Source organism: Protopterus annectens, chromosome 12.part0 (assembly GCF_019279795.1).
Source record: "Protopterus annectens isolate FY-2018-M chromosome 12.part0, PAN1.0, whole genome shotgun sequence".
Classification (NCBI taxonomy): domain Eukaryota; kingdom Metazoa; phylum Chordata; order Ceratodontiformes; family Protopteridae; genus Protopterus; species Protopterus annectens.
The window spans coordinates 368,688,893-368,716,796 of record NC_056746.1 but is presented as its reverse complement, the minus strand read 5'-3'; the positions used below and the strand labels follow the sequence as shown (position 1 = coordinate 368,716,796).

At 38.6% G+C, this 27,904-nt stretch overlaps 1 protein-coding gene across 3 annotated transcripts in view; it reads left to right on the top strand.

Annotated features, from left to right (window-relative positions):
* Window positions 1-27,904, top strand: part of LOC122816582 (SEC14-like protein 5) — a 1,360,693-nt gene that overhangs the window by 725,453 nt on the left and 607,336 nt on the right. For all 3 annotated transcript variants that reach the window (XM_044089470.1, XM_044089469.1, XM_044089471.1), the window contains exon 5: window positions 18,362-18,490. In XM_044089470.1, coding sequence (XP_043945405.1) covers window positions 18,362-18,490 — 129 coding nt within the window. The remainder of the gene's footprint in view (window positions 1-18,361; window positions 18,491-27,904) is intronic.

Here is a 27,904-nt window from a genome sequence, read left to right as displayed (position 1 = left end):
ATATATATATCCAACAAAAACACCAAGAACGAGTGCTTTTGTTCCAACAAATAAGGAACGTCATCAGAATAAAATCCTTTAGGCCCCTGATCTCAAAGGTCTCAATGGAACATTGTCTATCGCTAAAAAATTATGCTACAGAGTTACTAATAAGTGCTCAGTCACCTCCGTATACGGAAAAGTTAATCCAACCAAATGAAACAGCTTCACCTTTGATAAAAACAGCTCCACACCGTCACAAAAGCATTTCCACAATGCCAAGATAAAAATTGATGCTTTATTTGCAAGAAATTACAAAAGCCAACGCCACTACAGAGAAACAGTTAAGCGCTTTCACCCATATGATATGGGCTTCTTCAGAACACAGTAAGTCCAAAACTTTTCCGATGGGCAAACTTATAGACGTCAGATTGAAACATATATATAATAAAATTCCTCATATGGTTAAAGATTCGTGGGAATTTTTGAGAAAATATCCCACTCAGTCTTGGAATAATAGCTTTATATTTGTAACCATAGACGTCATCAATCTCTTTTTATGTATTCCCAAACAGGCTGGACTTGAAGCTTTTTGTAACAGCATTATGAAGCATTCGGATATAAAATGGGAAGAAGTCAGTCTACTCATGGAATTAATGAATATAGTATTAGATAACAACTTTATATATTATGAGGGTGAGCACTTCAGGCAAACCAGGGGGGTAGCTATGGGAGCAGTGTGTGCCCTCATATTTGCCAACCTGGTGATGCTTGACTGGGAAGACAACATCTTATTCCCTAGCTCACACTTCTCTGATATTTTTCATTATTCGAGATTTTTAGATGAAATTTACATATTGTGGAATTCTAGTATGGACAAATTGGACAAATTTATTAAATTTTTGAATAATAGCAGTGACTTTCTCAAATTTGCATATTCTCAAAGTATGGAGGGTATCGCTTATTTAGATACATATGTATATAAACATGAAGGGTGTTTGTATTCCAAAATTTATAGGAAAGATACTTTCTCTAATGATTACCTTGAATATAGTAGTTTTCACCCTTCTAAGTTAAAACACAGCATATATAAAGGACAATGTATAAGAGCTTCACGTATGACATCAGATTATAATACTTTAGTAGAAGAAATCAGACTTATTAATAATATGTTTTATGAGAGAGGATACCCACAAAAAATGTTGAATGAGGTGGATAAATATGTGTTACAAGAATGGGGTAATAAATACAAACCACTCTTAGGATCTGGCATGGATAACAACTTAGTAACCAAGTCTACTAATTACACCAATAGGGAACTGAAAGGGACGGACCATCATCAGAGATCTTTTATTACATTATATAGTCCAATTGTTAATGATGTTATTGGAATCATTATGAACTACTGGTATTTGACCACTAGTGATACAAGTCTCTCTGAAATTATAGGTAGTAAACCAGGAACAGTATTTAAGATGGGAAAGAATATTAAAGGCTATTTAGAACAATACAGATCAACAAGAAATGATAATAGCAGTGAAAGAACACAGTACCCTACAAAATGTGGTCCGTGTAACCAATGTTGTCATACAGATAAAAAGGAAATAGTAATACAAAATTCATTCAAACCCAAACTTAAATTTGTTAAAGGGAATTGTAATGCTAAAATGGTGATATATATATATATATATATATATATATATATATATATATATATATATATATAGCAATGTGCAAGGAATGCACAGGTTATTATGTTGAGAAGACTGAGAGGTGCCTAAAAAAACGTATATATGAGCACTTGTACAATATAAGGAAGAGGGATCCTACAAGTGCTTTATATAGGCACATAGAAATGAAAGGTCAGACACATCAATTTAAATTTGCTATATTAGACACCATTAAGAATGATCCTCGAGGTAGGGACTATAAGAGTTTATTAAGTTATAGGGAGACTTGGTGGCAGTTATATCTTGACACCACCTCACCCCCAGGGCTTAATGATTATATATCTTGTAAGCCTATATTGGAAAAGAGTTAGGACCATTTTTTATGTCCATTTTTTTATGTTCCTTATAGTGATCATTCTTAATGTCCCTTTTGTTTTGGAGATGAATAAGTTACACACATACACACACACACATACAGGTAGTTGTATATTCATATTTTATTTTATTTTATTAATATTGGTTCACAAAGTCTAGCCTTTCATCAATTGAGAGAAAGCATATGTTAGGAAATTTTAGGAGGTATCGTCATTGTATGTATACAATATGGGCAAATATCTACTTTTAGTTACTGTTTGATATCAACTAAGGTCAACAGCAACTAATCAATAAAATTGTTAAATACTGTTATGCTTAGAAAAACGACAACTAGATTCGTACATTTTTACATGTTTTTTATACAAACTTTATATATAGAGTGATGCGTGAATATAGTCATTGACTTCACGCACATTTAAGTAAGTTTATAATAGCATCACAATGTCATTGCACAATTTTTTATTTAATAAGTAGTGTTTTTTTTATTTAATAAGTAGTTTTTAGGAAACAGCTGAATGTTGCTAATTTTTTGCAACAGTTACTGTTGTTATAGTTTCATGCTGGGTGGAAACATAGTAACGATTGCAGAGTACATTCAATAGTGGCACGTATTCCAATAAAATATTATAAGTAATAGTGCCAGTATTTTATAGAGCCACGTGTTTTTATTAGTTTTTATTAGCTCTTCATATGTATTCTTAGGATTCTGAGCATATGCCTTTTTATAGGCAGGGTGATGTATTTAGATAGGTAATATTGCTTAATTCATAAGAACGGAAATGTTTGAACTAGTAGATTTTGGCGCCAAAAAAGTTTTATAAGGCGTCTTTGGAATAGATATGGTGTTCTGAAGAAGCCCATATCATATGGGTGAAAGTGCTTAACCGTTTCTCTGTAGTGGCGTTGGCTTTTGCAATTTCTTGCAAATAAAGTATCAATTTTTATCTTGGCATTGTGGAAATGCTTTTGTGATGGTGTGGAGCTGTTTTTATCGGAGGTGAAGCTGTTTCATTTGGTTGGATTAACTTTTCCGTATTCAGAGGTGACTGAGCACTTATTGGTAACTCCATAGCATCATTTTTTCAGCAATAGCTTTTGTATCTATTTAGTGAACATTGTCTATCAGCTGTATTAAAAAAAAATGAATTCCTTAGGGTTAATGTGAAGTTCATTATGTGTTTTTGTATGTATTGTGACGTATTTATTAAATAAAGTTGTTTTAACACGGGAATTTTATAATGATTAGTTATTGGGGTCAGATGACTTAATTAATTGTATTATAAATTGTGGATATGCCTGAAGGATTTTATTCTGATGAAGTTCCCTGTTGTTTATATATATATATATATATATATATATATATATATATATATATATGTATGTGTGTGTGTGTGTGTGTGTGTGTGTATATATATATATATATATATATATATATATTTTTTATGTATGTATGTATGTATCATGCATATGCAATGTGTGTGTCTATGCATATGCATGCATCTGCAATGTGTGTGTCTATGCATGTACATGCATTTGCAATGTGTGTGTGCATGCATATATGTATATTTATATATTTGTGTGTGTGTGTGTGTGTGTATGTATATATATATATATATATATATATATATATGTGTGTGTGTGTGCGTGTATATATATTTATGTATGTATTTATACACATACACACACACACACACACACACACACACACACACACACAATGTTTGTGTGCATGTGTGAGAGAGACAGAGTATATAAATATCTGGATACCTTGTGTTGGCCTATGACTGTGATAGATAATTTATCTGATGTTCAACATTAGATCATTGTTGCATTTGCCTAAGCTATGGCAGTAGTTTAAGCTACTTGGAGTTATATCCTGCCAAGGCTGTGAACAACTGGCCAGCTGTCCAAAGCTTTACGGCACTTTCTACATGCTCTAACTGCCAGGAACTCAAGCAGAGCTCCATATAAAAGTTAGACCACCAAAAGCTTCAGAGCATTCTTGCTGGCAAAGTACTCTCCTTCAGTGGGCTTTGTAGAACAGACAGTCAACTAGCAATCCTTCATGGCTAGGCAGATAAGTCTTCTGCAGAGAGGAAAACTTTCCACTGTTTGACTTTTCTGAGGAAAACTAGTAGTTTTTTGTGCAAATTATATGTTTTAGGCTAGGAAACTTACCTTGTTTGAACTATCATTTTGTTCTAGGGAATTTTACTATTGTGAATGCTTGTGTGAACTGTTGGAGATAAAATCTGTTTTTTTTAACTTTCTTTAACAAAAGGTTATAGAATTTATATGTTGGGGGACTGTCTGTTTGTCTTTTAGCTCATAATGAATTTTTTGACTGGAGCTAGGTTAATTAACTCTTACAAGCAACACTACATGTCTTCAACTCTTCCTTCTTGTTTGGAGCAGCAGAACTTAACAGTTTCATTGGTTCTTCCTTTCCTGTCTGGAAGAAGAAAAAAGTTGTTAGGAAGTCTTTTGGTGTCAGGCCTGCTTTTTCTATGCATCAGCCATTGATGGTTGACTCTGCTGTGGCTGGTCATAGTTCTTAGGACCATTCATCGATTTCCCCTGGCTTCTCTAGTGTAGCCCCTACAGCCACTAAGGACTGGGGTCTAAATACATCCTCTTCAACTGTAATGATGCTCTCTGTGGGCAAGGGAAGAACCTTTTTTGTCTGTCTCAATGAAAGGGGTGGGTGAATGTCTACTGCATAGCTGGGAAAGGGAGCCTGAGCCCAGGAAATGGTAACTTTCTTATAGGTTCATAGGTTCATAGGTAGGTACTAGGCTATCTGCCTGAAGGCATTTATAAGCCTAGCCAGAATGTGTTGGCTTTCGCCGCCCCCTTAGATTAGTTCCCTGTGCCTTGGTCCAGCAGAGCCACTGAAGTGATCCCCGGGGTAAACTTTCTGTTTACCATCATCTCGTCAAGGTTTCTCTTGAAGAGTGTTAGCGAGGAGCTCTGCCTAATGTAGATTGGGATCTTGTTCCAAAGCATGGGAAGTCTCTGGGACAGGAATCTATCCCTCCAGCATGTCCTATTTGTTGTTGTGGTGAGATTTAAATCCCTAGAGCATGTGGCTCACGGGGATAAGGTTTTCTTTAGGTGGAGCATGTCCATCAATTCTGGGTTGGACATGGCCTTGCATGTCAGGCAGAGATCACCTCTGAGTAGGTGGTATGCAACCGAGTACAGCTGTAATTTCTTCAGTCGAGCTGCATAGGGCATCTGTTTGAGGCCAGTGATCCTCTTGGTGAGGTACTTCTGTGGTCTTTCCAGCTGTTGCAGGTGTCTTTTAAGGTGCATCCCAAATGGGGCTTTGTACTCTATGATGGGTCTGATGAGTGATGAGTAGAGGGGCACAATGACCTCTTTTGATCTGGATGCGAACCCTTTTGTGATTGTGAGCCACGTAGAAGGATTTTCTAACCACTTTGGCAATGTGATTATCAAAGATGAGATTACTATCTACTTGGGTCCCCAGATCCCTTATTACGTCTTCCGTATTTAGGGGACTACCACCTATGTGTTAGTTTGTGGGTACTTTGTTTTTTCCAAAGGGGATGACTATGCACTTTTTGGCATTTAGCTTGAGGCCATGATTTTGACACCAGGTATCCGTCTCAGTGAAACCCTTTTGGAGGATGTCTGTGTCAGCCAGAGAGTCAATTATAGCCCCTAGTTTGCAGTCGTGTGCAAACTTGGTCAGTCATAGTCCTCCTGTGCTTGCCTGTACCTCTGAGAAGTATATGCCGAATAGGAGGGGTCCTAGGACTGAGCCCTGGGGAACTCCACTTGTAACCGATTTACAGTTCTTGGATCAGTCTTTTTCCAGGGAGTTTCCTTGAAAAAGAAAACAAAAAGTTAAACATTTGGTTTCTCCTATTTGCATTTCTGTGATAAGAAAAAAATTTCTGGGACTTGCCCGGGAACTGATTTCTGCTTTTACTTTGCTAATTCCTCTTCAGAAACAAAAATAATACAATTTCCTTCTCTTTCTGACTCAGTCAGAAGAGCAGGGATTAGAGGGAAAATGTTGTGCTTCAAGGCTTTCTTTGCATACTAAAGATTCTGATTCTGAGGAAAGTGTTCCTACAGATTTCCCTCCATCTATTTTTTTTCTGAAACTTAATCTAAAATGAGCATATCTTCTGATAGACAAATGGCTAATGCGAATCCCATTCCCTCTGACAAGAATGGGAAAGTTTTTCACAAATTTAATAAGAAAATGCAACTTTAGTTTTCAGAATTTTAAACTGTCAGGCTCGCATATTTTTACTTCTGCCTTTTCAGAACATGAAAACGTTAACTGTTAGCCTCCTCTTTTCTGAGGTGAAAATTTCTTTGAATGTCTCTCTTTTATCTGCTTCTTATGTTGTTAAAAATTCCTGTCTCCAGAACTGCTTGGTTAAATTCTCAAAATCTTTCTGAAGATGTTAAGTCTAAGGTTTTAATTCTCCCCTGGACAAGGAAGTTCTAGTCGACCCTCTGCGCTAAGGTTCTTAAAAGATTTGATGAAAGGGGAAACTGGATTCAAACAGTGACTCACATCTTCCAACCTTATTTTTCAAGGTAAATAACATTTTTTCTTCCACCTCAGCTCCATTTTGTAAAATGTAGTCTAAGCAGCAAGGTGCCAACAAGAACAGGATTTTAAAAAGAAATGGCAATGAGGCTCCAAAAAGAAAGGGAATGCCTCAAGTCAAGAATATTCCAAAACCCTGGTAATCTCTCTCCTCCCTGATTCTGCATTTTCCTGTGGAGCACCCAGTCATTGCAGACAAATTGGTTTGAATCTCATTCAACAGGGTTATACTTGCTTAAATTCTCAAAATCTTCCTGAAGATGTTAACTCTAAGATTTTAAATTCTCCACAGGATAAGGAAGTTCAGTTTGGGCATCAACGAAGTTTTGAGACCACTAGTTTCTCTAGTCCCTCCCTCTTTTGCAGGGGATTCCTCCTTGCCCAGTAAAACAAATATCACTGTTTCATACAGTTCTGGAACAAATGTTATCTCATGAGGACTTAGAACCTGTACCTGACTGTCTGCCAGATGGGAAAATGTTTTTATTCACAGATTTTTCTGGTGCCAAAAAAATCTCTTTGTCAAGGTCACAAAGTTCAAGATCGTATCCCTTCAGATCTTGTAACTTGTTGTCCCTCTACTAACTTTCATAGTAAAGCTAGACTTAAAAGATGCATACCATCACATTTCCATTGGCAAACATTTCAGACATTGTTTTAATTTTTCCATGTCTGGCTTACACTATACGTTCTCTGTGTTGCCCTTTGGACTATCTGTTTTTCATAGGTTATTTGCAAAGCCTCTGCTTTCAGTAATTTCTTATTGCATACTTCAAGACATGCACATCTTTTCTAATTTAGAACCTTGTCTTATATTTGCAAATTATTTTCCCAGTTGCCCAAAAGCCATTAGTGAGAGTTCAGAATCAGCTACTCAATATGGGGTTTCAGGTGTACTCAGAAATTTTCTCTCATCCCTTCTCACAGAATAATTTTCCTGGGATATATGCCAGATTCTGCCCTGGGAAGAGCTTTTCTTCCTCACGACAAAGTTGAATTATATCAAAAGATCTTTTCCAATCAAAATCTGATATTTGTGAAGGAATTTCTCAGGATTTGGGGATATGTGGCTTCTAGGATTTTCATCATTTTCCTCACCGAACTTCACAGAAAAAAAATTCAGTGTTACCTTTGGTCAGTCTGGACTCAACATCTGCATAGTTTATCTTTTCTGATCCCTTTTTTGGGGTTTGTAAGAAGGGAGGTTCTATGGCAGGTAGGTCAGTTCTGTTGGAATCCATGTTTCCCATTCTCCCTTCTTCCTCCTCTTCAATCTGTCACAATGGACTTTGTATGGGTATTAGTTTCAGCAGGTGTAAAAGTTCAAAATTTATGGAACAAAGAGCAAAGACAAAAGTATATAAATTCAGAGAGACTATGGCAGTAATAAATTCTTTGAAAGCCTTAAATCATCTGCGGCCTCCAGGACCTCTGCAAGTATTTATAGACAGTGGGCTATCATATTTATTCCCTTTGCAGAGTTGCTGTGATAGCCTGGGAGGTAGCAAATCAGCTGAGTTTGACTCTTTAGTCTTCATGCATTCCAGCAGAGCAATAGTTTGTATCAGACAAGGCAAGACCTTCTAGAAACTGATCTAACTGTTAGGGAGCACCTCAGGTAGATCTGTTTGCCTCTTCTCAGAACAAACAGTTAAAGAAAATTTCTTCCAAGATTCATTCCAAACAGGCCTGGAAACAGATGTTCTGTTATTCCTAGAGATATACCTTTCCACCCTTTCCACTGATTTCCAGGATTCTTATAAAGATCCACAAAGACTCCCCAAAGATAATAGTGGTGCCCCCCCTTTAGGCCTAGGCATCAATAGGTATCACTTCTTTTGAAACTGACCAAGGGGAATTACGTCACCAACCCCCCGATTTATTCACACAAGTCTGGATTTGTCTGTCCATATCCCATGGTATAATTTGGTTAGGTGTTTTTTTAGGACATGCAGCAGGTACTGAAGGAAGCTAAAAACCTGCTACTACAAAATCATATATATGTTTAATCGTTCCAGTTCCTGTTCCCAAATCAAGCAGTTATAGACAGGGGTTTTACATCTCTGTCCGCCTAGAAAACAACTGGCTTCTCTTAGAGATCTGAATTTTGTGCTTGAGAAGCTTACTCTTTTTCCATTTGAACAAATTCATCAGGCTGATTTCAAGTTTTTAACATGGAAGACCATTTTACTTATTGTGATAAGTTCTGTTAGAGGAATATCTGAGTTACAAGCTCTTCTAGTGACTCAACTCTACCTAATTTTCATAAGGACAGGGTTTCTTTTAGAATAAATCATTCTTTTATGCCTAAAGTGGTCTTAGCGTTACCTTTAGTCAGTCTATTAATATCCATGTTTCCTTTCCAGAACCACAAAAGAAGAGAGACAAGAATTTGTCACACTCTGGATGTCCATAGGCAGTCCAGGTATTACCAATATGAAACTCAGTCCTTCAGGAAAGCTGATCAGCTGTTTGTCTGTTAAGAAGGTAAGAGAAAAGGATAGCCTGTGTCAAAGCAGGCAATTTGTTATTCTCATTATAGGAAGGCACTTATAGGCAGGGTTAAGGCCCATTCCACCATGGCTTTGGTGTTTTCTGTGGCTTTCTGGAAAGGCATGGACTCTAGCAGTACTGTACAAGCAGCAGCTTAGTCCTCATATCATACTTCCAGGTACAGATCAGGTTTTGCTAGGTCCATTATCCAGGGGCTTCTGGATTCTTAATTTACTTCCTTCTCCCAATAACCTATGGTAATCTACCCCAATAGCTTAGGCTACTGCAAACTAATGCTGAACACAGTACAGTTATGTAAGTAAGCTTACCATAACAGTGGACAGCAGAATAGGTCACTTTTGCTGCCGCCTCCCTGTATCCCCAGTCTTCAGTTGCTTTTTGTATTTCCAGGGTGCATGTATGTGTATGCTTACACACACGCGCACACACACACACACACACACACACACACACACACACACACACACACACACACACACACACACGCACACACACACAGACATACTTGTTATGATTGAACAACCCAAACACTGACCTGACATTCACAACATCAGTAAAGAAAAGTTGAAATTGCAAATGTCAGCAGTCTCAGTGCATGCAAAAATAAAACATTAAAACATTAAAAAATAAACAAAAAATAATATTTTTGACACCACCCTGTACCTCTCCCAACCCTCTGTTAATTATCTCTCAGTATTGGTGAGAATGCATATTATCTTACCCGGAATATTGTGTGATCATGCACATGTCGACAATCTACCAACTATAGTGCTGATAGTATTCAGTCTTCCTATAGGTCTACTTCACATGACTGAAAATTCAAAATACTGAATTTCATTTGACTGAGCCCACAATATCTAATTTTCAAAATACTGAAAACTCATTTGACTGAGTATTATTATACTGAAAGCTTACAATGCTGAATTTCACAATACTGAATTTTAAGCCGTAGATGTGACATGCGTTTCTCTTTACCTGTGACTTGCTTGTAATAAAAGACATTACTGTAAGTTAAAGTGCCGACTGTCAGAATACCAATAGTAGAAAGTAGTGTTGTAGTGTTTATAAATGTGGCTATGTCTCTTTACATTTTTATGGGAAGTATCTAAGTAATATGGTGGATGTTTCATGTGCTCACAGCAGTAGTGGCAGTGTGTGCAGTAATGCAAGGTAAGTAAAAGTTATATGCCTTTTTCCCCACTGTAGTGTGATCCTGGAGTTAGTATATATATATAGTTGGGGGTGTGAGTGGTGCAGCCCCTCAGCTCGTTTGATTTTATATTGTCCGGTTTCTGTTAAGAGGGTAAGTAAATACTATTTAAGTTTTGGAAAGAGTTAGTCCTTGGTGTTGTAAGTGGTGTTGTAAGTGTGCATGTCTATGGCTTAAAATTCAGTATTTTGAAATTCAGCATTGTAAGCTTTCTGTTTATTGAGAGTCAGTCAAATGAGCTTTCAGTATTTTGAAAAATTAGGTATTGTGGTCTCAGTTAAATGGAATTCAGTATTTGAATTTTCTGTCCATATATATATATATATATATATATATATATATATATATACACACACACACACACATATACACGTACATAAACACACACACACACACACACACACACACACACACACACACACACACACACACACACACACACACACACACACACACGTATGCATATATCCTTGTGTATTACTTTTCTAGCCTTTTTCCTTTCATTACTATTGTCTGTCTGTCTTCTTAGGGCAAGAGAGCTTTGAAACTTTTGGCACCCGACTGCCTTTTATATGGAGCTGTGCTTGAACTCCTAGCAGTTAGAGTATGTGGAAGATGCCCTAAAACAAAAAACTGGCCAGTTGGCCATAAACTTAGCAGGATATAACCCAGTTTAGGCTACTGCAACTGTGGTCTGTGAGAATATCCACTGTTGTGGTAGGTTTACTTACACAACTGGACTTTATGTGCTTTTGTATATGTAACTTATAAAACTGAATTACTTGCCACATAGTGTACAACAATGTGATACTTCCCCCTATAAAACTGAATTACTTGCCACATAATGTGCAACAATGTGATACTGCCCCCTATAAAACTGAATTACTTGCCACATAATGTACAACAATGTGATACTGCCCCCTATAAAACTGAATTACTTGCCACATAATGTGCAACAATGCAATACTGCCCCCTATAAAACTGAATTACTTGCCACATAATGTACAACTATGTGATACTGCCCCCTATAAAACTGAATTACTTGCCACATAATGTACAACAATGTGATACTGCCCCCTATAAAACTGAATTACTTGCCACATAATGTGCAATAATGCGATACTGTCCCCTATAAAACTGAATTACTTGCCACATAATGTACAACAATGTGATACTGCCCCCTGTAAAACTGAATTACTTGCCACATAATGTACAACAATGTGATACTGCCCCCTATAAAACTGAATTACTTGCCAGATAATGTACAACAATGTGATACTGCCCCCTATAAAACTGAATTACTTGCCACATAATGTGCAACAATGCGATACTGTCCCCTTTAAAACTGAATTACTTGCCACATAATGTACAACAATGTGATACTGCCCCCTATAAAACTGAATTACTTGCCACATAATGTGCAACAATGTGATACTGACCCCTATAAAACTGAATTACTTGCCACATGATGTGCAACAATGTGATACTGCTCCCTATAAAACTGAATTACTTGCCACATAATGTGCAACAATGGGATACTCTGCCCCCTTTTTGTCTCCATTGTTGCAGTTACCTGCAGGCCTGGGTCATGTTTAAAAAGGGCCTTTGGACCAGCCAGTGTATATTTCGAGACTGAAAACTATTGCTGGCATTTGGAAGATAGTGTGACGCTAAGCATTAATAAGTATTATGAATTTTTAATACTTAAGACAACATGAATATTCCAGTAAGCACCATGGGAAAGTATATTGTGTGCTGGACTTTGTACCTTCTGTGATTCCTCTGTCTTTGTGAATCAGTTGTGTTTTTTTTTTTTATGTTTAAATTTCTTCACCTGGGCTATACCTGCAAAGTGGAAATCCTAGACCTTAGAGGGGAAAAAAAAAAGTATGTGCTGCTGGGCTGAGTTGTTCTTTGCCTACCACAAAAGGGCATTTTTAGCTGTAATACTTCTAAAATGAGCTCTGAGTGCCCAGACTAATGCCCAGTGAATGTCCATCTAATTGTAAGTGTATTTTTTAATGTCAAATTGCACCCTTTGTGTTGTAGTCATGTTCTTAAAATTCTAAATGGCTGTTTGCTCCTTATTGCAGGTAATTGGAAATTCAGTGGGAAATATGATTTTTATTTTATTTATTTTACATTTGTTGACAGGGATAGTCCGACTGGATACATGTCCATTTTCAGTGGAGGCCCTGGGAGAAAACAAATTCTGATATATACAGTACATTGTGACAAACAGTGAGAGGAGTACATAAGACATAAGAATAAGTAACTGTAGTTTTACGTATTTACACTATACATGGTAGGACATAAGTATAATACATTCCTTCTTTAAGTCCTTTAGCCTACACTATCCAATTGAGTTAGAGTCTTTGGGACATGGTTGAGTTGAAGTCTTAGGGACAGTTAGAAGATGCTAGTCAGGTTTAGCGCAAGGACAGAGCCAGTGTGATTTAAAATGTTTTCTGAGATTTTCTTTGAATAGAGTTAGTGAACAATTAAGAGTGAGGTCGGGTGGTAGTTGATTCCAGATTTTGCCAATCGAGTTGGCGAATAAGGCTTCACCAGCTGAGTTATTGGATTTGATTGTTTGGATAAGTAGTCTATTGGATGAGCGGAGTTTGCTGTGATTACTATATGGGGTGACAATGTTTTTGAGGGATGGAATATTATCTGGGTGGTGTAGGGCTTAATGGGCTAATGTGAGCTGAGTAAACTGAAGAAGGGTAGGAAGTTCAAGCAACCCTAGGAGATTTAGATTGTGGCAGTGGTGTGTCCTATAGGATGAGCCCATGGCAAATCTAGCTATGTGGTTGTAGCAATGGGATAATTTGTTGCTTTCAGTGCTACGCAAGCCTGTGAATAGTGGGGAGGCATAAAGGAGGGTGGAAAGAAGATGACATCGTGCAATGGAAGTTCTGGCAAAAGGAGTGAGGAAGGGTCTAAGCTTATAAAGTGATCCTAGTTTTTTGTTTATGGTTTTGATGGTTTGATTAATATGAGCATCATATGTAAGATTATTGTCTATTGTAACTCCCAGGAGTTTGGTTTGGGCATCAGGGTAGATAATGGTCCCGTTGTTAGATGTAATTATCATGGTTGGAGGGTTGGACCTATGAGTGGGTGCAAAGAGAAGCAGCTTAGTTTTTTGGGGGGTTTACTAGCAGACAGTGATTAGTGAGCCAATATTCAACAGTATTGAAGGTGCTCTGGGTTAAGGAAAGCAGATCAGGTTGCGAGGAGGTCAAGCAGATCAACGTGGAGTCATCTGCATACTGAATACATGTAGCCTTGGGAATAACAGTGTAGAGGTTATTAATAAACATGGAGAATAAAAGGCGTCCTAGTATTGAGCCCTGAGGGACTCCTAAGGAGATGGGTAGACAGGATGATAGCTTTTCTTGCCATAGGACTGCCTGTTGGCGTCCAGATAGATAGGACTGAAACCATAGTAGAGAGTGGGAGTCAAGGGAGAAGCTAGTTAGGGTCTGTAGGAGTAACTGATGGTTGACCATGTCGAACGCCTTAGATAGATCAAGAAAGAGAGCAGAAGAGAGTAGACTACTATTATGGTTATGGTTGATTACATTGGTGAAGGAGAGAAGAACTGAGGTGGTGCTGTGAAAAGGTCTAAAGCCGTGCTGAGATACAGCCAGTAGCTTGCCTTCTACAAGGTGGTTCATAAGTTGCTTCTGGATACATTTTTCCATTATTTTAGCTAGTGGACATAGAATAGTAATGGGTCTGTAATTGGATAGTTCTGTAGAGCTTCCACCTTTATGTAATGGTATAACATGAGAAACTTTCCAAATTGATGGGCAGAGGCTTTGGATAATGTTCTGTTTATTAGTATTGAAATTGGGTAGTCTATGATGTCAGCAGCCTTTTGCAAGTATTCTACTGGGAGGAGGTCAGCAGCTAGAGTGGTGGGCTTTAGTTTTTTGATAAGACAACGGATGAGAGAGGTAGGAACAGGTTAGAAGCTAAAGGAGGGGGTGGTGTTAGGTTTCTCATTGTCCAGGTAGGAAGAGGGGGGCACAAGGTGGCTGGCCAAGGTCTTGATGGTTCTGTGAAGAAGCTATTGAAGGAGTTTGCAGTGTTTTCTGGTGACTCCTTATTAGGGGTTAGAAGAGAGGGGGTAAGAGTATGTACTGGGTGAAGTAGCTTATTTAATCCAGCCCAGAATTTTCGAGGATTGTTATGGTTTTTGTTGTAAATGGTGGTAGTAGTTTTTCTTGTCTAGGATAATAGATTTTTTGGTATTGTTTCTTAGTTGCCTATAACTAAGATGGTGTTGAGGGTCTTTGGTGGCATGCCAGTTGCCCAAGCGTTGTTTCTGAGTATGATTTTAGATTTAGTGTCTTTTGTCAGCCATGGTGCTGACTTTGTTTTGGTTCTGGGGTCATGGGAGTCGAGGATGGCAAGGAATCTGTTATTTAAGTATTCCACTGCATCATCCAATGGGAGTATCTTTAGGGGCGACCATTTGCAAGCCTTGAGATCATTATGAAAGTTGGTGAGGTTAAAGTTTTTGGTAGATTTTATTGTTTTAAAGGAGGGTAATTGGGAGTTGTCTGTCTTGAGCTTAATTATATATGTGAGGCAGTGGTTGCTTATGTCATCAGGTAGGGTCCTAGAGTTATATAATTCGGGAAGACTGTTGATATCCAATCTAGGGTGCTTTCTTTATTATTGTTTTTATTAAGTCTGGTGGGGGAAGTAATCACCTGAGAAAATCCATACAGGTTGATATGGGTGGTGGCGCAGCAGCGGAACATGAGTTCCAGTCAATAGTGAAGTCCCCAAAAACAATGGTTTCTTGGGGGTAGTTATTAGATAACCATTGTAAGATGTCTTCTAGGGTGCAGACTCAAAGCCTGTCACAAGTGGTGTCCCACAGGGCTCAGTCCTGGGTCCACTCTTGTTCGGCATCTACTTTTCTGAAGTACAAGCAAACACAGGAGGGTTATGGCTGACAAAGTTTGCAGATGACTGCAAACTGGGCGCCATAGTCGAAAACACATCTGACACAGATATCCTTCAGAAGGGCCTCACAGAAACGGATAACTGGTGCCAGAGCCATGGCCTAACGTTAAATGCCAAGAAATGCATAGTCATACCCTTCGGGAAAAACAAGGTTACCCCTAGCTACCATATAAGTGGCAATCCACTGAGCACAGAAGAAGTCATCAGGGATCTGGGGACCCAGGTTGACAGTAGCCTTTCGTTTGACACTCATGTTGCTAAAGTAGTTAGGAAAACCTTCTACATTGCCCACCTGATCATGAAGGGATTCACATCTAGATCAAGGGAGGTCATCGTCCCCTGTACTCATCACTCATTAGACCTATGATTGAGTACAATGCCCCATTCGAATGTATCTGACCCGACACCTGCAGCAGCTGGAAAGGCCCCAAAAGTTCCTCACCAAAAGGATAAAGGGTCTCAAAATATGTCTTATGCTGCCCGACTGAAAGAACTCCAGCTCTATTCAGTCTCATACCGCTTGCTCAGAGGTGACCTGTGCCTGACATATAAGGCCATGTCAAACCCTGATTTGATGAATATGCTTCACCTCAAAAATCTAGATCCCTCAGAACCACAAGGGCGGAGACTTAAACCTTGACACGGTTATTAATAGAACGTGCTGGAGGGACAGATTCATCACCCAGAGACTCTATGCTGTGGAACAAAATCCCGGTACATGTGAGGCAGAGCACCTCGCTGGCCTTGTTCAAGAGGAATCTTGACCAATGGATGGGGGATCGCAGATATACCCCAGGGATTACTTCAGTGTCACTGCTTGACAGAGGCACAGCAAAATAATAGGCATAGTTTTATTCAAACTAAAGAGGTGGCGAAAGCCAAATAACTATGGGCTAGGCTTATAAATGCCCTTGGGCAGATAGCCTAGTATGAACCTATGAACCTATGAACCTATGGTATTTTTACCTGGGGAAATATAGACACAGACAATGTATCTGCATTTGTTTTTATTGATTTGGAGTTTGGTAATTAGGATTTCTGTGTTGCTATCTTGGGGTGGTTATAGAACATCTGTAGTGATTTTTAGATTTGATTTGTATAGAACAGCAACTCCACTGCCTTTCCTTTTAGTTCTGTCCTGTCTAAGTATCTGATAACCTGGAGGTGTAACCTCATTATCTTTAGTTGCTGGTTTCAGCCAGGTTTCTGTGAGACAAAGTATGTCTGGGGAGTAGACAGCTAAGAGGGCATGCAGGTCATGAATTTTATTGTTTAGGCTTCTAATATTCAGATGACAGGCTAGGAATGACTTGTGGGGCCTATTAGACATAGGGAAGCTGGTAGGATTATTGGAGTAAGAGTTGGCATACCTGTGGGGGCAGGACCGGGGTTAGGGTGGATGTTGCCAGACTTTGTGAGATTGTGATGCAGATTAACTGCGAGTTTTAGTATTTTGAGTAGGAGTTTATGGTAATATTTTGTTTTTGGGGACGTATAAACAGATAGTAAGCATGATTTATCCACTGCAGAGCGTGTGTATACTTATGTGGATCTCAAAATGGCACTTGCTATGATCAGTAGCTAAATTGCTATTTTTTTGTATGTTATGTATTTATTTGTTTGTTTGTGTGTTTATTAGAATTCAGGACCCAGGAGCTTTGACTACAGAACTCCTTTAATGAAACTACATATTGAAAAAAAAAATAGATCCATATTTAAGAAGACTTTTGCTTGTTATTGATTTTAAGTATTGGACTTCACTGATTTTATAATTTCTGCTGCTTTGTAGTCTTTGTTTGCTGTTGTGATCATGTATGTAATTTGCCTTTATTTTATTCTTTCATTGTCACTTGTATTGTAGCATTTTATATTGGTTACCCTGAATTGTAACTACTGTACTGGTCTGAAAAAGGTCTTTGAGGATCAGAAATAAAATAAAGTGCTCTGTGTTCGAGTGTCTGTACAGGTTATTATGGTTGCAAAACTACACTTTACTTACAGTGCCGCTAAAGATGAACCATTGCAATGCGTGATAATATTGTCTCAAATCAAAAAAGCATAGAAATAAGAAGCCTTTTTGCAGTTGTGGGTTTCAGATAAGCTATGTTATACCTCTGGTATCATTTTGTAACCATGCAGCTGCTTTCTGAGATGTCTGTGGTATGTCAGGAAATTATATATGTATATATATATATATATATATATATATATATATATATATATATATATTATAGATGCAGATATAGATATATATAGATATCATTGTGTGGCTGTTTTGTGGAAAGGTCTCTGTAGGCTGAGCATACGCACTGAAGTGCTCACACACACACACGCACACACACACACACACACACACACACACACACACACACACACACACACACACACACACACACACACACACACACACACACACACACACACACACACACACACACACACACACACACACACACACACACCAATCAGCAGGCCTTACTTTGGTCACATCTGTTGAGGTTTTTGAGGGTAATTTTTTTAAGCTGAGTGGAGTTATTATACAGAAGTCTTTGACACTGAATGTTACAACTTTTGTGGAATTAATAATAAGTAGTAATTTTACGTTAATATATTATAATGACTTTCAGTGAACATTAACATATAAAACATATGAAGCAGTACTCTTGCATTTCAAAAAAACAAACTTCCAAGTTGAACACTCTGCATCATTGTCTGCATTGCTGTCCTGAAGCTATGACCTTTTACTGAGAGGAGCGTTTGTTAACACTTACACAATCTTGTTTAGTACTGCATAATGTCAATATTAAATATTGTTTTGTAACACAATAATAATACATTTTACATTTTCAAAGAATGCACTATTTGTATTTCTGCAGGATCTTAATGTCTCTTTAGCCATTAATACTGATGTAGTATGTCATTTTTCATTAGTTATCTCATGTTATGATCAGTTCTGCTGACAGTTTGTTTTAATGGTGCATAGGGTCCTTCAACACTCATTCATTTATTTATGAATTTTTCTGTTTCCAGGTCCATCCAGAAAATGAAGAATGGACCTGTTTTGAACAGTCTGCCTCCTTAGATATTAGGTCCTTTTTTGGTTTTGAAAGCACTGTGGAGAAAATTGCCATGAAGCAGTACACAATGAACATAAAAAAGGTAGAGTTGTCCGTTATTATTTGTTCAGATTTCAATGAAAATTCAGCTTGACCTTAACTTCCGCATTCTTTTTTTCTTTTGTTGAACTTCTGCTTCATTCCATCCATGAATGTTATTGAAAGCTATAGCAACGAGCTTATATAACCAGACAATGGGATTTCTTTTTTTTTTTTTTTGCAACTTTCCCTTTCCATATATTTAATTTAGAGGAAACTATCATCTTTTCATCTTACATAGAACTGCATGTTCTTAATATTGTTATTGTCCCACAGTTGTCCCACAGTAGTATTGTCAGCAGGGACCATCAAGCCACTTTTTTTCAACTAAGATCTCATGCTGGGGTGTAGCTGGTAACTTTATTATTCAATTGTTACAGTTTATCATACAGCTACTTGTTTATTTCCTGAAAGTGGCAACCTTCTTCATTTCCCCATGATAACATTGTCTTGTTACAGTAAAATCCCTGTTATCTGGGACTCAAACAACTGGCACATTCAAGCAACCGACATTTGATTGGCTCGTATGTCAGCATAAGAGCCAATCAAAAATCCCAAAGGGAAGACTCTTCTGTTCACTGTGGAATAGCCCGCTGTTCCACATTGAACAGAAGAGCCTCTGCTTTGCGATTTTTGATTGGCTTGTATGCCGGTATATGAGCCAATCAAAAATCGCAAAGCATATCTCAAGCAACCGGAACATACACTTAATCAGCATCTACTAATCCCAAAGGGTGCCGGTTAAGTGAGACTTTATTGTATTTGCATTTTTCAAAGCAGCCTCTGTTTCTGATGTTCCAGGACTAGAGCGACAGCCTTCTGTAATACCACACCCAGTGAATGTCATGTAATGTTATTTTTGATTGCTGGTAATTAATGGATTTCATAGCTATCATGTTCTAGAATGCACATAAGTGTTCTTTCTGTCAATACAAGAGAGGATGTTCCACTAGCAATGTAAGTCTTGAAAGTGCCTGTCCTATGGCAGTAGGCTGCTTTCATGTACTTCCATGTCAGAGATCGAAAAGAACATAAATTCAGGTCTACCAGTGATGTATTCCACAGTGCAGAAGAACTGGAGGAATTGCAAATGTCAAATGATTATTTCAAATGGAAGGTAAATCTAAGAAGAATAGCAAAGTCTTAAAACATTAGCAAAACTAGGGAGATCGAACTAGCTGTTTTCTCCACTGAAGTTAACCAGAGGTGACACCTTTATCCAATACTGATCGCCAGTAACTGCTGAGGTGTGTTTATTGAGAAGAACCCCCTCTGTGGTCCAGTACTCCTGCTTTCCATCTGCTAATGGTTGCATCTACAACTTCTGTTTCACCTGCTGTTCTAGTCTCAACACCTCCATTTGGGATTTCTTCTAAGGTGTCCATACCTTGTTCAAGAAGTGTCATTCTGTTTGTTAATCCACTTCATATGTGTGTGTGTCTTCCTTTTCTTAACTTTCTTTTTTCTTAGTCTGATGCAGGGGATGCTATTGTTCTAGACTAACTTTACAAATTTAACTGCATGTCCACTAGTATTTGAGTCTTGCATGGTCTGTATTCTGGTACATGGTATAGGTACATGCTCATCAGAAATGGACCCAGCTGGTTTTATTTTTTAATTTGCTGACTGGGGTAGAGAGCACTGATCTAAAACGTAAAATGGGCCAATTTCAATCTTAGCCAGGAGAGGACCATAACTGTAATACATATTAAGTTGGACAATATAATAGGTGAAGTTAGTACAAATAGAATTTATGACATTAAGTAATTTTAGAACATCTTAGTAACAAGCAAAATTATGTTTTACTACAGATTTACAGTGTGTTCAGTCTATCGTTATTTATTTATTTGTTTGTTTATATATTTTTATTTGTTGACTGTCATACCTCTGAAACTCTTACAGCAAGAAATCTGGACAAAAAGCCATAAATAAAAGTGGGACAAAGGCCCAAAAATAGGGACAATTTTTAAATATTGCTCTTATATAAAATAACAGGTTTTGCATTGGCATGAATTTTTGGAAGGGTATGAAGTCTGAAACTCAAATGTCTGCCATTATTTTCTAACTTTAATCTTTAATGATTTGCCACTAATTTGCCAGAAATCCATAATTTTATGAAAAACGGACAAAAATATGAGGCAAACATCTGGACATTTTGTGAAAATCTGTACAGTTGGCAGGTACTGTACATTGGCTGGGGATGTCCTGCTGGTGCAGAATCCCTTTATAAAGGAGGGCCAGAGAGAGAGAAGTTCCACTGATACAATGTAATACAAGAAACATATTAGTGTCATCTTTGATCATAGGATCGTATGAGGTTACTAGGCTAGTGATCTCAGGGCCCTTACAAGTCTAGACAAGTTCAATCCAATTTCCCAAGGATGTCTGGTTCAAGCAGACACTAAAATCAGCACCTATTGCCCCTGACCAAGAGGGACACAGGCGGGTGAATTTCCAGTTACCCTTCCAATCATCCAAATTGCGCTTAAATAGGGCAACAAGAGGCTTAGTTTAACATGAATAGGAAGCTTGTTCCAAAGTGGACTAACCTCTGTGAGACAAATCTTTCTCTCCAGCACGTTCTGTTGATGTTACATACTAGGTTAAGGTCCTTTGTGTGAGTAACCTATGTGCCATTTGACTTGCAAATGTGCAGCGTTTCCATCAAAGCTGGGTCAGAGATTGCTCTATATGCAAGGCACAGGTCGCCTCTGAGCAGTCAGTATGGCAGAGTAAAGTGACAATGATTTCAGTCTGTCTGCATAAGACAAATCTTGAAGACCCTGAATTTTCTTCATGCAGGTGTTTGGAAAGGTACATACCAAAGGGAGTATTGTATTAGATTATTGGCCTGATGAGGGAAGAGTACAGGGAGGTTATAACCTCTTTTTTTTTTCTGGAGGCAATGCCCTTACTTATGAGATGAGCAATATAAAATGCCTTCTTACCACTGTGGAGACATGGCGATCAAAGTTAAGGTTGCTGTCAACCTGTGTGTCCAGATCTCTCACCACTGACTGAGATCTTAGGGTATTGCTATTGATGTGCTAGTTTGCAGGAACATCACCCTTGCCAAAGGAGTTGATAATGCATTTTTTTTGCATTAAGTTTAAGGCCATGACTTTGGTATCAGTCATTAGTCTGTGTAAGGCTTTCTTGCAGGATGTTGATATTAATAGGGATTTCAGTGATCTCTCCCATTTTGCAGTCATAAGTAAACTTTGACAGCCGCAGTCCTTTAGTTTTTGCCTGCAGTTCAGAGAAGTAGATTCTGAATAGTAGAGGTCCCAAAACCAATCCCTGTGGAACACCACTGATTATGGGTCTGCTGGAGGAGGTGGCATCCCCTATTTTGACCATATGAGTTCTGTCAGTGAGCCAGTTTGCAACCCATCTGACAATATATGGGTTCATACCCAGCTGTGTGAGTTTATCAATGATGCCTGAGTGGAGGATCGTGTCAAAGGTATTGGCTGTGTCTAGGTAGGCCATATGCACAGATTTGCCCTCATCTAGGGCTTTGGTGACTGTCTTGAAGAAGTCCACCATGTTTAACAGGCATGATCTCCCCTTGACAAAGCCAAACTGGGTGGGGTCGAGCATTTGGTGATTTCCTATATCTTTGTTAATATGGTCCATGATGATTCATTCCATGGCCTTGCAGATAAGGCTGGTCAGGCTAATGGGTCTGTAGTTCACGGGGTCAATGCATGTACCCCATTTGTGCAAAGCGATGACTGTTGCTGTTTTCCATTCCACTGGGATGAAGCCTGTCCTTAGGCTGTGAGTGAAAAGCATGCTGAGTGGTGATGTTAATTCCTGTTTTAACCCATGTAGAACACAGCCTGGGATGTTGTCTGGTCCCATAAAGAATGTGTTTATGGCCTTGGAGAGGGCATTTGAGACCTGCTCCTTGGAGATACTAGGCATGGGACAGGTGTTTGAGATGCTTTGGAGTATATGTGGCAGGGGCAGGAGAATGAAGTTTTCACTGAACCTGTCAGCCAGCTTTGCTATATCCACAGGTTCTATATATGTAGTACCATTAACTATGAATTCAGCACAAATCTGGGCATTACTTACGAGGTTACGGATGTAACTAAAGAACGTCTTGTGGTTATCCTTAGGGAATCTACTTTGGATTTGTAGTTAGCTTTGGAAGACTTCACTAGGAATCTTATTTGATTGTTTTGGTAGTACATTACTAGAGAATGATGCACATTAGCATATTGAACTATAAAGCATATTGAATAAAGGTACACATTCGCACTGGTACAATTCATTCACATTGGTACAATCATAAAATCATGTTGAAATGGACTATATTTATACAAGCATTTGCAGCTGAAAAGCTGTAAACATGGATTTGCATGAATAAACGTATAGATACATATAGACATATGTATTATGTGAATTAGACAAGTCATTTAGGTTGCATTATGGCAATGCACCCTTTAGGGGTAGAGTACATATTTTTATATGTAGATGTAAGAGAAAGAGGAGAAAGAGAAAATAATAATACATAATTGCCAAAGATTCCAAAACAACCACAAGGCATTCTATAGCTATGTCAAGAATCTAAATGGCAATGCTCAGATCTACAACAGAATGGCATGAAATATACTGATCCCAAGGATATTGCCAGTATCCTGGCAGATCGATTCAGTGCAAACTTCACCCCCCTCTCACCCCTTAAAGGGCCCATCTCAATACTGAAAGATTGCCAAATTCCAGTAATAACGGCCACACAGGTAAAAAAACACACTCTCCAAAGCTAAGAATACAGCATCCATGGGAGCAAACGACATCCCAGGCTATGTACTACATGAACTACAAAATGAACTGGCACCTCACCTAAGTGTCATGTTTAATCATAGCCTCACTTCAGGCTTCGTGCCCACTGAGTGGCACACAGCTGCAGTTATCCCACTCCACAAGAGGAGATCCACCTTGGATCCCGGGAACTACCGCCCCATTAGTCTGACGAGCCTGATCTGCAAGGCCATGGAACGTATTATCATGGAACTTATAAACAAAGACATTGGCAACCTTCAAACACTGGACTCCATGCAGTTTGGGTTCGTGAAGGGCCGATCTTGTCTCCTGAACCTGATTGAATTCTTCGAATCAGTCTCCAGAGCCGTGGACAAGGGTAAGGTGGTCCACACAGCCTATCTGGACCTTGCCAAGGCCTTCGACACCATCCCCTACTTTGGAATCATAGATAAACTTACTAAGCTGGGCATTAATCCCTACGTCACTCGATGGGTTGCTAACTGGCTTACTGACAGAATCCACACTGTAAAAGTAGCCAACTCCAAATCCAGCTCCAGACCAGTGACATGTGGAGTACCTCAGGGTTCAGTCCTAGGATTGCTCTTGTTTGGTATCTACTTCTCTGAAGTACAGGCCAACACTAAGGGACTCTGGCTAACAAAGTTCACAGATGACTGCAAACTGGGAGCCATTACTGAATCCCCAAATGATATGGATATTCTACGAAAGGGCCTTACAGAAACAGATGCTTGATGCCAGAGCCATGGGCTCAAGCTCAATGCCAAGAAATGTATAGTTATCCCCTTTGGGAAAAAACATGTACCCGTGAATTACCACATAGGTGGCAGTACACTAAACACTGAAAGTGTGATAAGAGACTTAGGGACACAGGTGGACAGTGGTCTCAACTTTGATAACCACATCGCCACAACAGTCAGGAAATCCTTCTATGTGGCACACCTTATCACTAAGGGCTTTTCATCCAGAAAAAAGGAGGTCATTGTCCCACTGTACTCATCCCTCATTAGACCCATTATAGAATACAACGCCCCATTTGGTATGTACCTCTCAAGACATCTGCAACAACTGGAATGGCCGCAGAAATACCTCACTAAAAGAATCACAGGCCTAAAGCAAATGCCATATGCTGACCGTCTAAAAAAACTCCAGCTATACTCTGTCGCATATCTTCTACTCAAAGGCGATCTCTGCTTAACATACAAGGCCATGTCAAACCCAGAGCTGTTGGACATGCTACACTTAAAGAAATCCCAATCCCTCAGAAACACACGCTCCAGGGATCTAAACCTTGTCATCACAATGAACAAAACATGCTGGAGGGATAGGTTCCTGATTCAGAGTCTCCCCAGACTTTGGAATAGACTGCCCATACTTGTCAAGCAGAGCACCTCGTTCGCCCTCCTCAAAAGGAACCTTGATGATTGGATGGGAGATAGGAAATTCACCCCGGGAATCATGTCAGTCGCCCTGCTAGACAGGAGTCCAGGGAAGTAAATAAAGTGAGATGTCAGTAAGAGGTCTGCCATCTGACTGACTGTAAGCCATTTGGCAATTGCTATGGTTGAGCAGTCGTGCTAATGTTTGGGGGAAAGAAAGTAATAAATGTACAAGTGTTATTGGAAAGAGTCTGAATTTTTTATTCATATCTGAGGCAGTGTCAGTAAGTGGTAAGTCATCTTCAAGTTGTGAGAAGGATGCCTTTGCCTATGGTTAACCTTATAGTTGTTGTTGTTGTGTCTTTCGGCTTTTCCCAGTTAGGGGTCGCCACAGTGGAACTCCGGTCCGCTAATGATTGGCAGTTGATTTTTACATACCAAGTTGCCAGCTCTGCCGCACAACCTTCAACGAAGGTACGCCCATTCACGCATGTCTCCACACAGAAGACGCTCCAGCTGAGACTCGAACCAGACAGCGTCTTACTGTGAGGCGACAACGCTACCGCAGCATCACCACTGCAGTCTTAGGGGAAAAAAAGTGATAGTTTTCTGGCCCAGAACACATCGTTTATTTTGTTTTAGCTTTGCCTGGGTGGATTTAAAAAATGAGAAAACAGTCTAATCAATTTCATAGGTATTTAAGGGAAGAAACATTTTCATTGTGTGTATTGTCTTTTGATTTCACGTGCAATAAGTTTATGAGTTCTTGAGTTTGTGCCAAAGATCATGGATTTTTATTTTTTTTTTTTGTTAGAAATCTAGGCTTTGTTGAAGTGGGATTGTAGTTGGTGATCAAGGGTGTTGCTGGAGGGGAACCGTACCATATCATCAGCTAATAATAAGAATGCAAATTCATGTGCATCAAAGGGAAGTTTGTTGATAAAGATGGAGAAGAGTAATTGTGCCAGGATTTATCCCTGAAAAACACCTTTGATTAAGGGCCCTTAGAAGAAATGGCAGTACTAACTCTGACAAAAAAGTATCTTTCAGTGAAGTAGTTGTGGATCAAGATGGTTATTTATTTATTTATGCACAGTTGTAGCAAATGGGTTATGAGAATATAGTAGTTTTCTAGATGAAAAGCTTTACTTAGGTTGGTAAAGCTTGCTGTTGTCAACTGAATTTTGTCCATATTAGGAGCATTTTTTCTATTAGTGTCCAGACTGCAGTTACAATACTACATTAAGTTAAAAAAGACTTGTTTGTGAGTAGCACTTTATATCTTTTGATGTATTAGGTGTAGTTTTCAAACATCTAGGCTGGGTAAGATGAAGATGGGACAAAATGTGATGCTGTAGTTGATTTGGGCGCACAGTAGGATTTGTTTGAGTAGAGACTGAATAATACAAAATGTGATGCTGTAGTTGATTTGGGCGTACAGTAGGATTTGTTTGAGTAGAGACTGAATAATACAAAATGTGATGCTGTAGTTGATTTGGGCGTACGGCAGGATTTGTTTGAGTAGAGACTGAATAATACAAAATGTGATGCTGTAGTTGATTTGGGCGTACGGTAGGATTTGTTTGAGTAGAGACTGAATAATACAAAATGTGATGCTGTAGTTGATTTGGGCATACAGTAGGATTTGTTTGAGTAGAGACTGAATAATACAAAATGTGATGCTGTAGTTGATTTGGTACAGTAGGATTTGTTTGAGTAGAGACTGAATAATACAAAATGTGATGCTGTAGTTGATTTGGGCGTACAGTAGGATTTGTTTGAGTAGAGACTGAATAATACAAAATGTGATGCTGTAGTTGATTTGGGCGTACAGTAGGATTTGTTTGAGTAGAGACTGAATAATACAAAATGCGATGCTGTAGTTGATTTGGGTGCACAGTAGGATTTGTTTGAGTAGAGACTGAATAATACAAAATGTGATGCTGTAGTTGATTTGGGCGTACAGTAGGATTTGTTTGAGTAGAGACTGAATAATACAAAATGTGATGCTGTAGTTGATTTGGGCGTACAGTAAGATTTGTTTGAGTAGAGACTGAATAATACAAAATGTGATGCTGTAGTTGATTTGGGCATACAGTAGGATTTGTTTGAGTAGAGACTGAATAATACAAAATGTGATGCTGTAGTTGATTTGGGCGTACAGTAGGATTTGTTTGAGTAGAGACTGAATAATACAAAATGTGATGCTGTAGTTGATTTGGGTGCACAGTAGGATTTGTTTGAGTAGAGACTGAATAATACAAAATGTGATGCTGTAGTTGATTTGGGCGTACAGTAGGATTTGTTTGAGTAGAGACTGAATAATACAAAATGTGATGCTGTAGTTGATTTGGGCATACAGTAGGATTTGTTTGAGTAGAGACTGAATAATACAAAATGTGATGCTGTAGTTGATTTGGGCGTACAGTAGGATTTGTTTGAGTAGAGACTGAATAATACAAAATGTGATGCTGTAGTTGATTTGGGCGTACAGTAGGATTTGTTTGAGTAGAGACTGAATAATACAAAATGTGATGCTGTAGTTGATTTGGGCGTACGGTAGGATTTGTTTGAGTAGAGACTGAATAATACAAAATGTGATGCTGTAGTTGATTTGGGCGTACAGTAGGATTTGTTTGAGTAGAGACTGAATAATACAAAATGTGATGCTGTAGTTGATTTGGGCGTACACGGTAGGATTTGTTTGAGTAGAGACTGAATAATACAAAATGTGATGCTGTAGTTGATTTGGGCGTACAGTAGGATTTGTTTGAGTAGAGACTGAATAATACAAAATGTGATGCTGTAGTTGATTTGGGCGTACAGTAGGATTTGTTTGAGTAGAGACTGAATAATACAAAATGTGATACTGTAGTTGATTTGGGCGTACAGTAGGATTTGTTTGAGTAGAGACTGAATAATACAAAATGTGATGCTGTAGTTGATTTGGGCGTACGGTAGGATTTGTTTGAGTAGAGACTGAATAATACAAAATGTGATGCTGTAGTTGATTTGGGCGTACAGTAGGATTTGTTTGAGTAGAGACTGAATAATACAAAATGTGATGCTGTAGTTGATTTGGGCGTACAGTAGGATTTGTTTGAGTAGAGACTGAATAATGTTAGAGTTAATTAGTTTGAAGCAGAAAAGAAGAATGAAAGTCGGAGGCAGAGCATCAGTGTCTGGAGGGCTGACAGTGCTTTCTGGTAAACTGGGAAGGTTTGTGAATTCTTTTTGGAATTTTG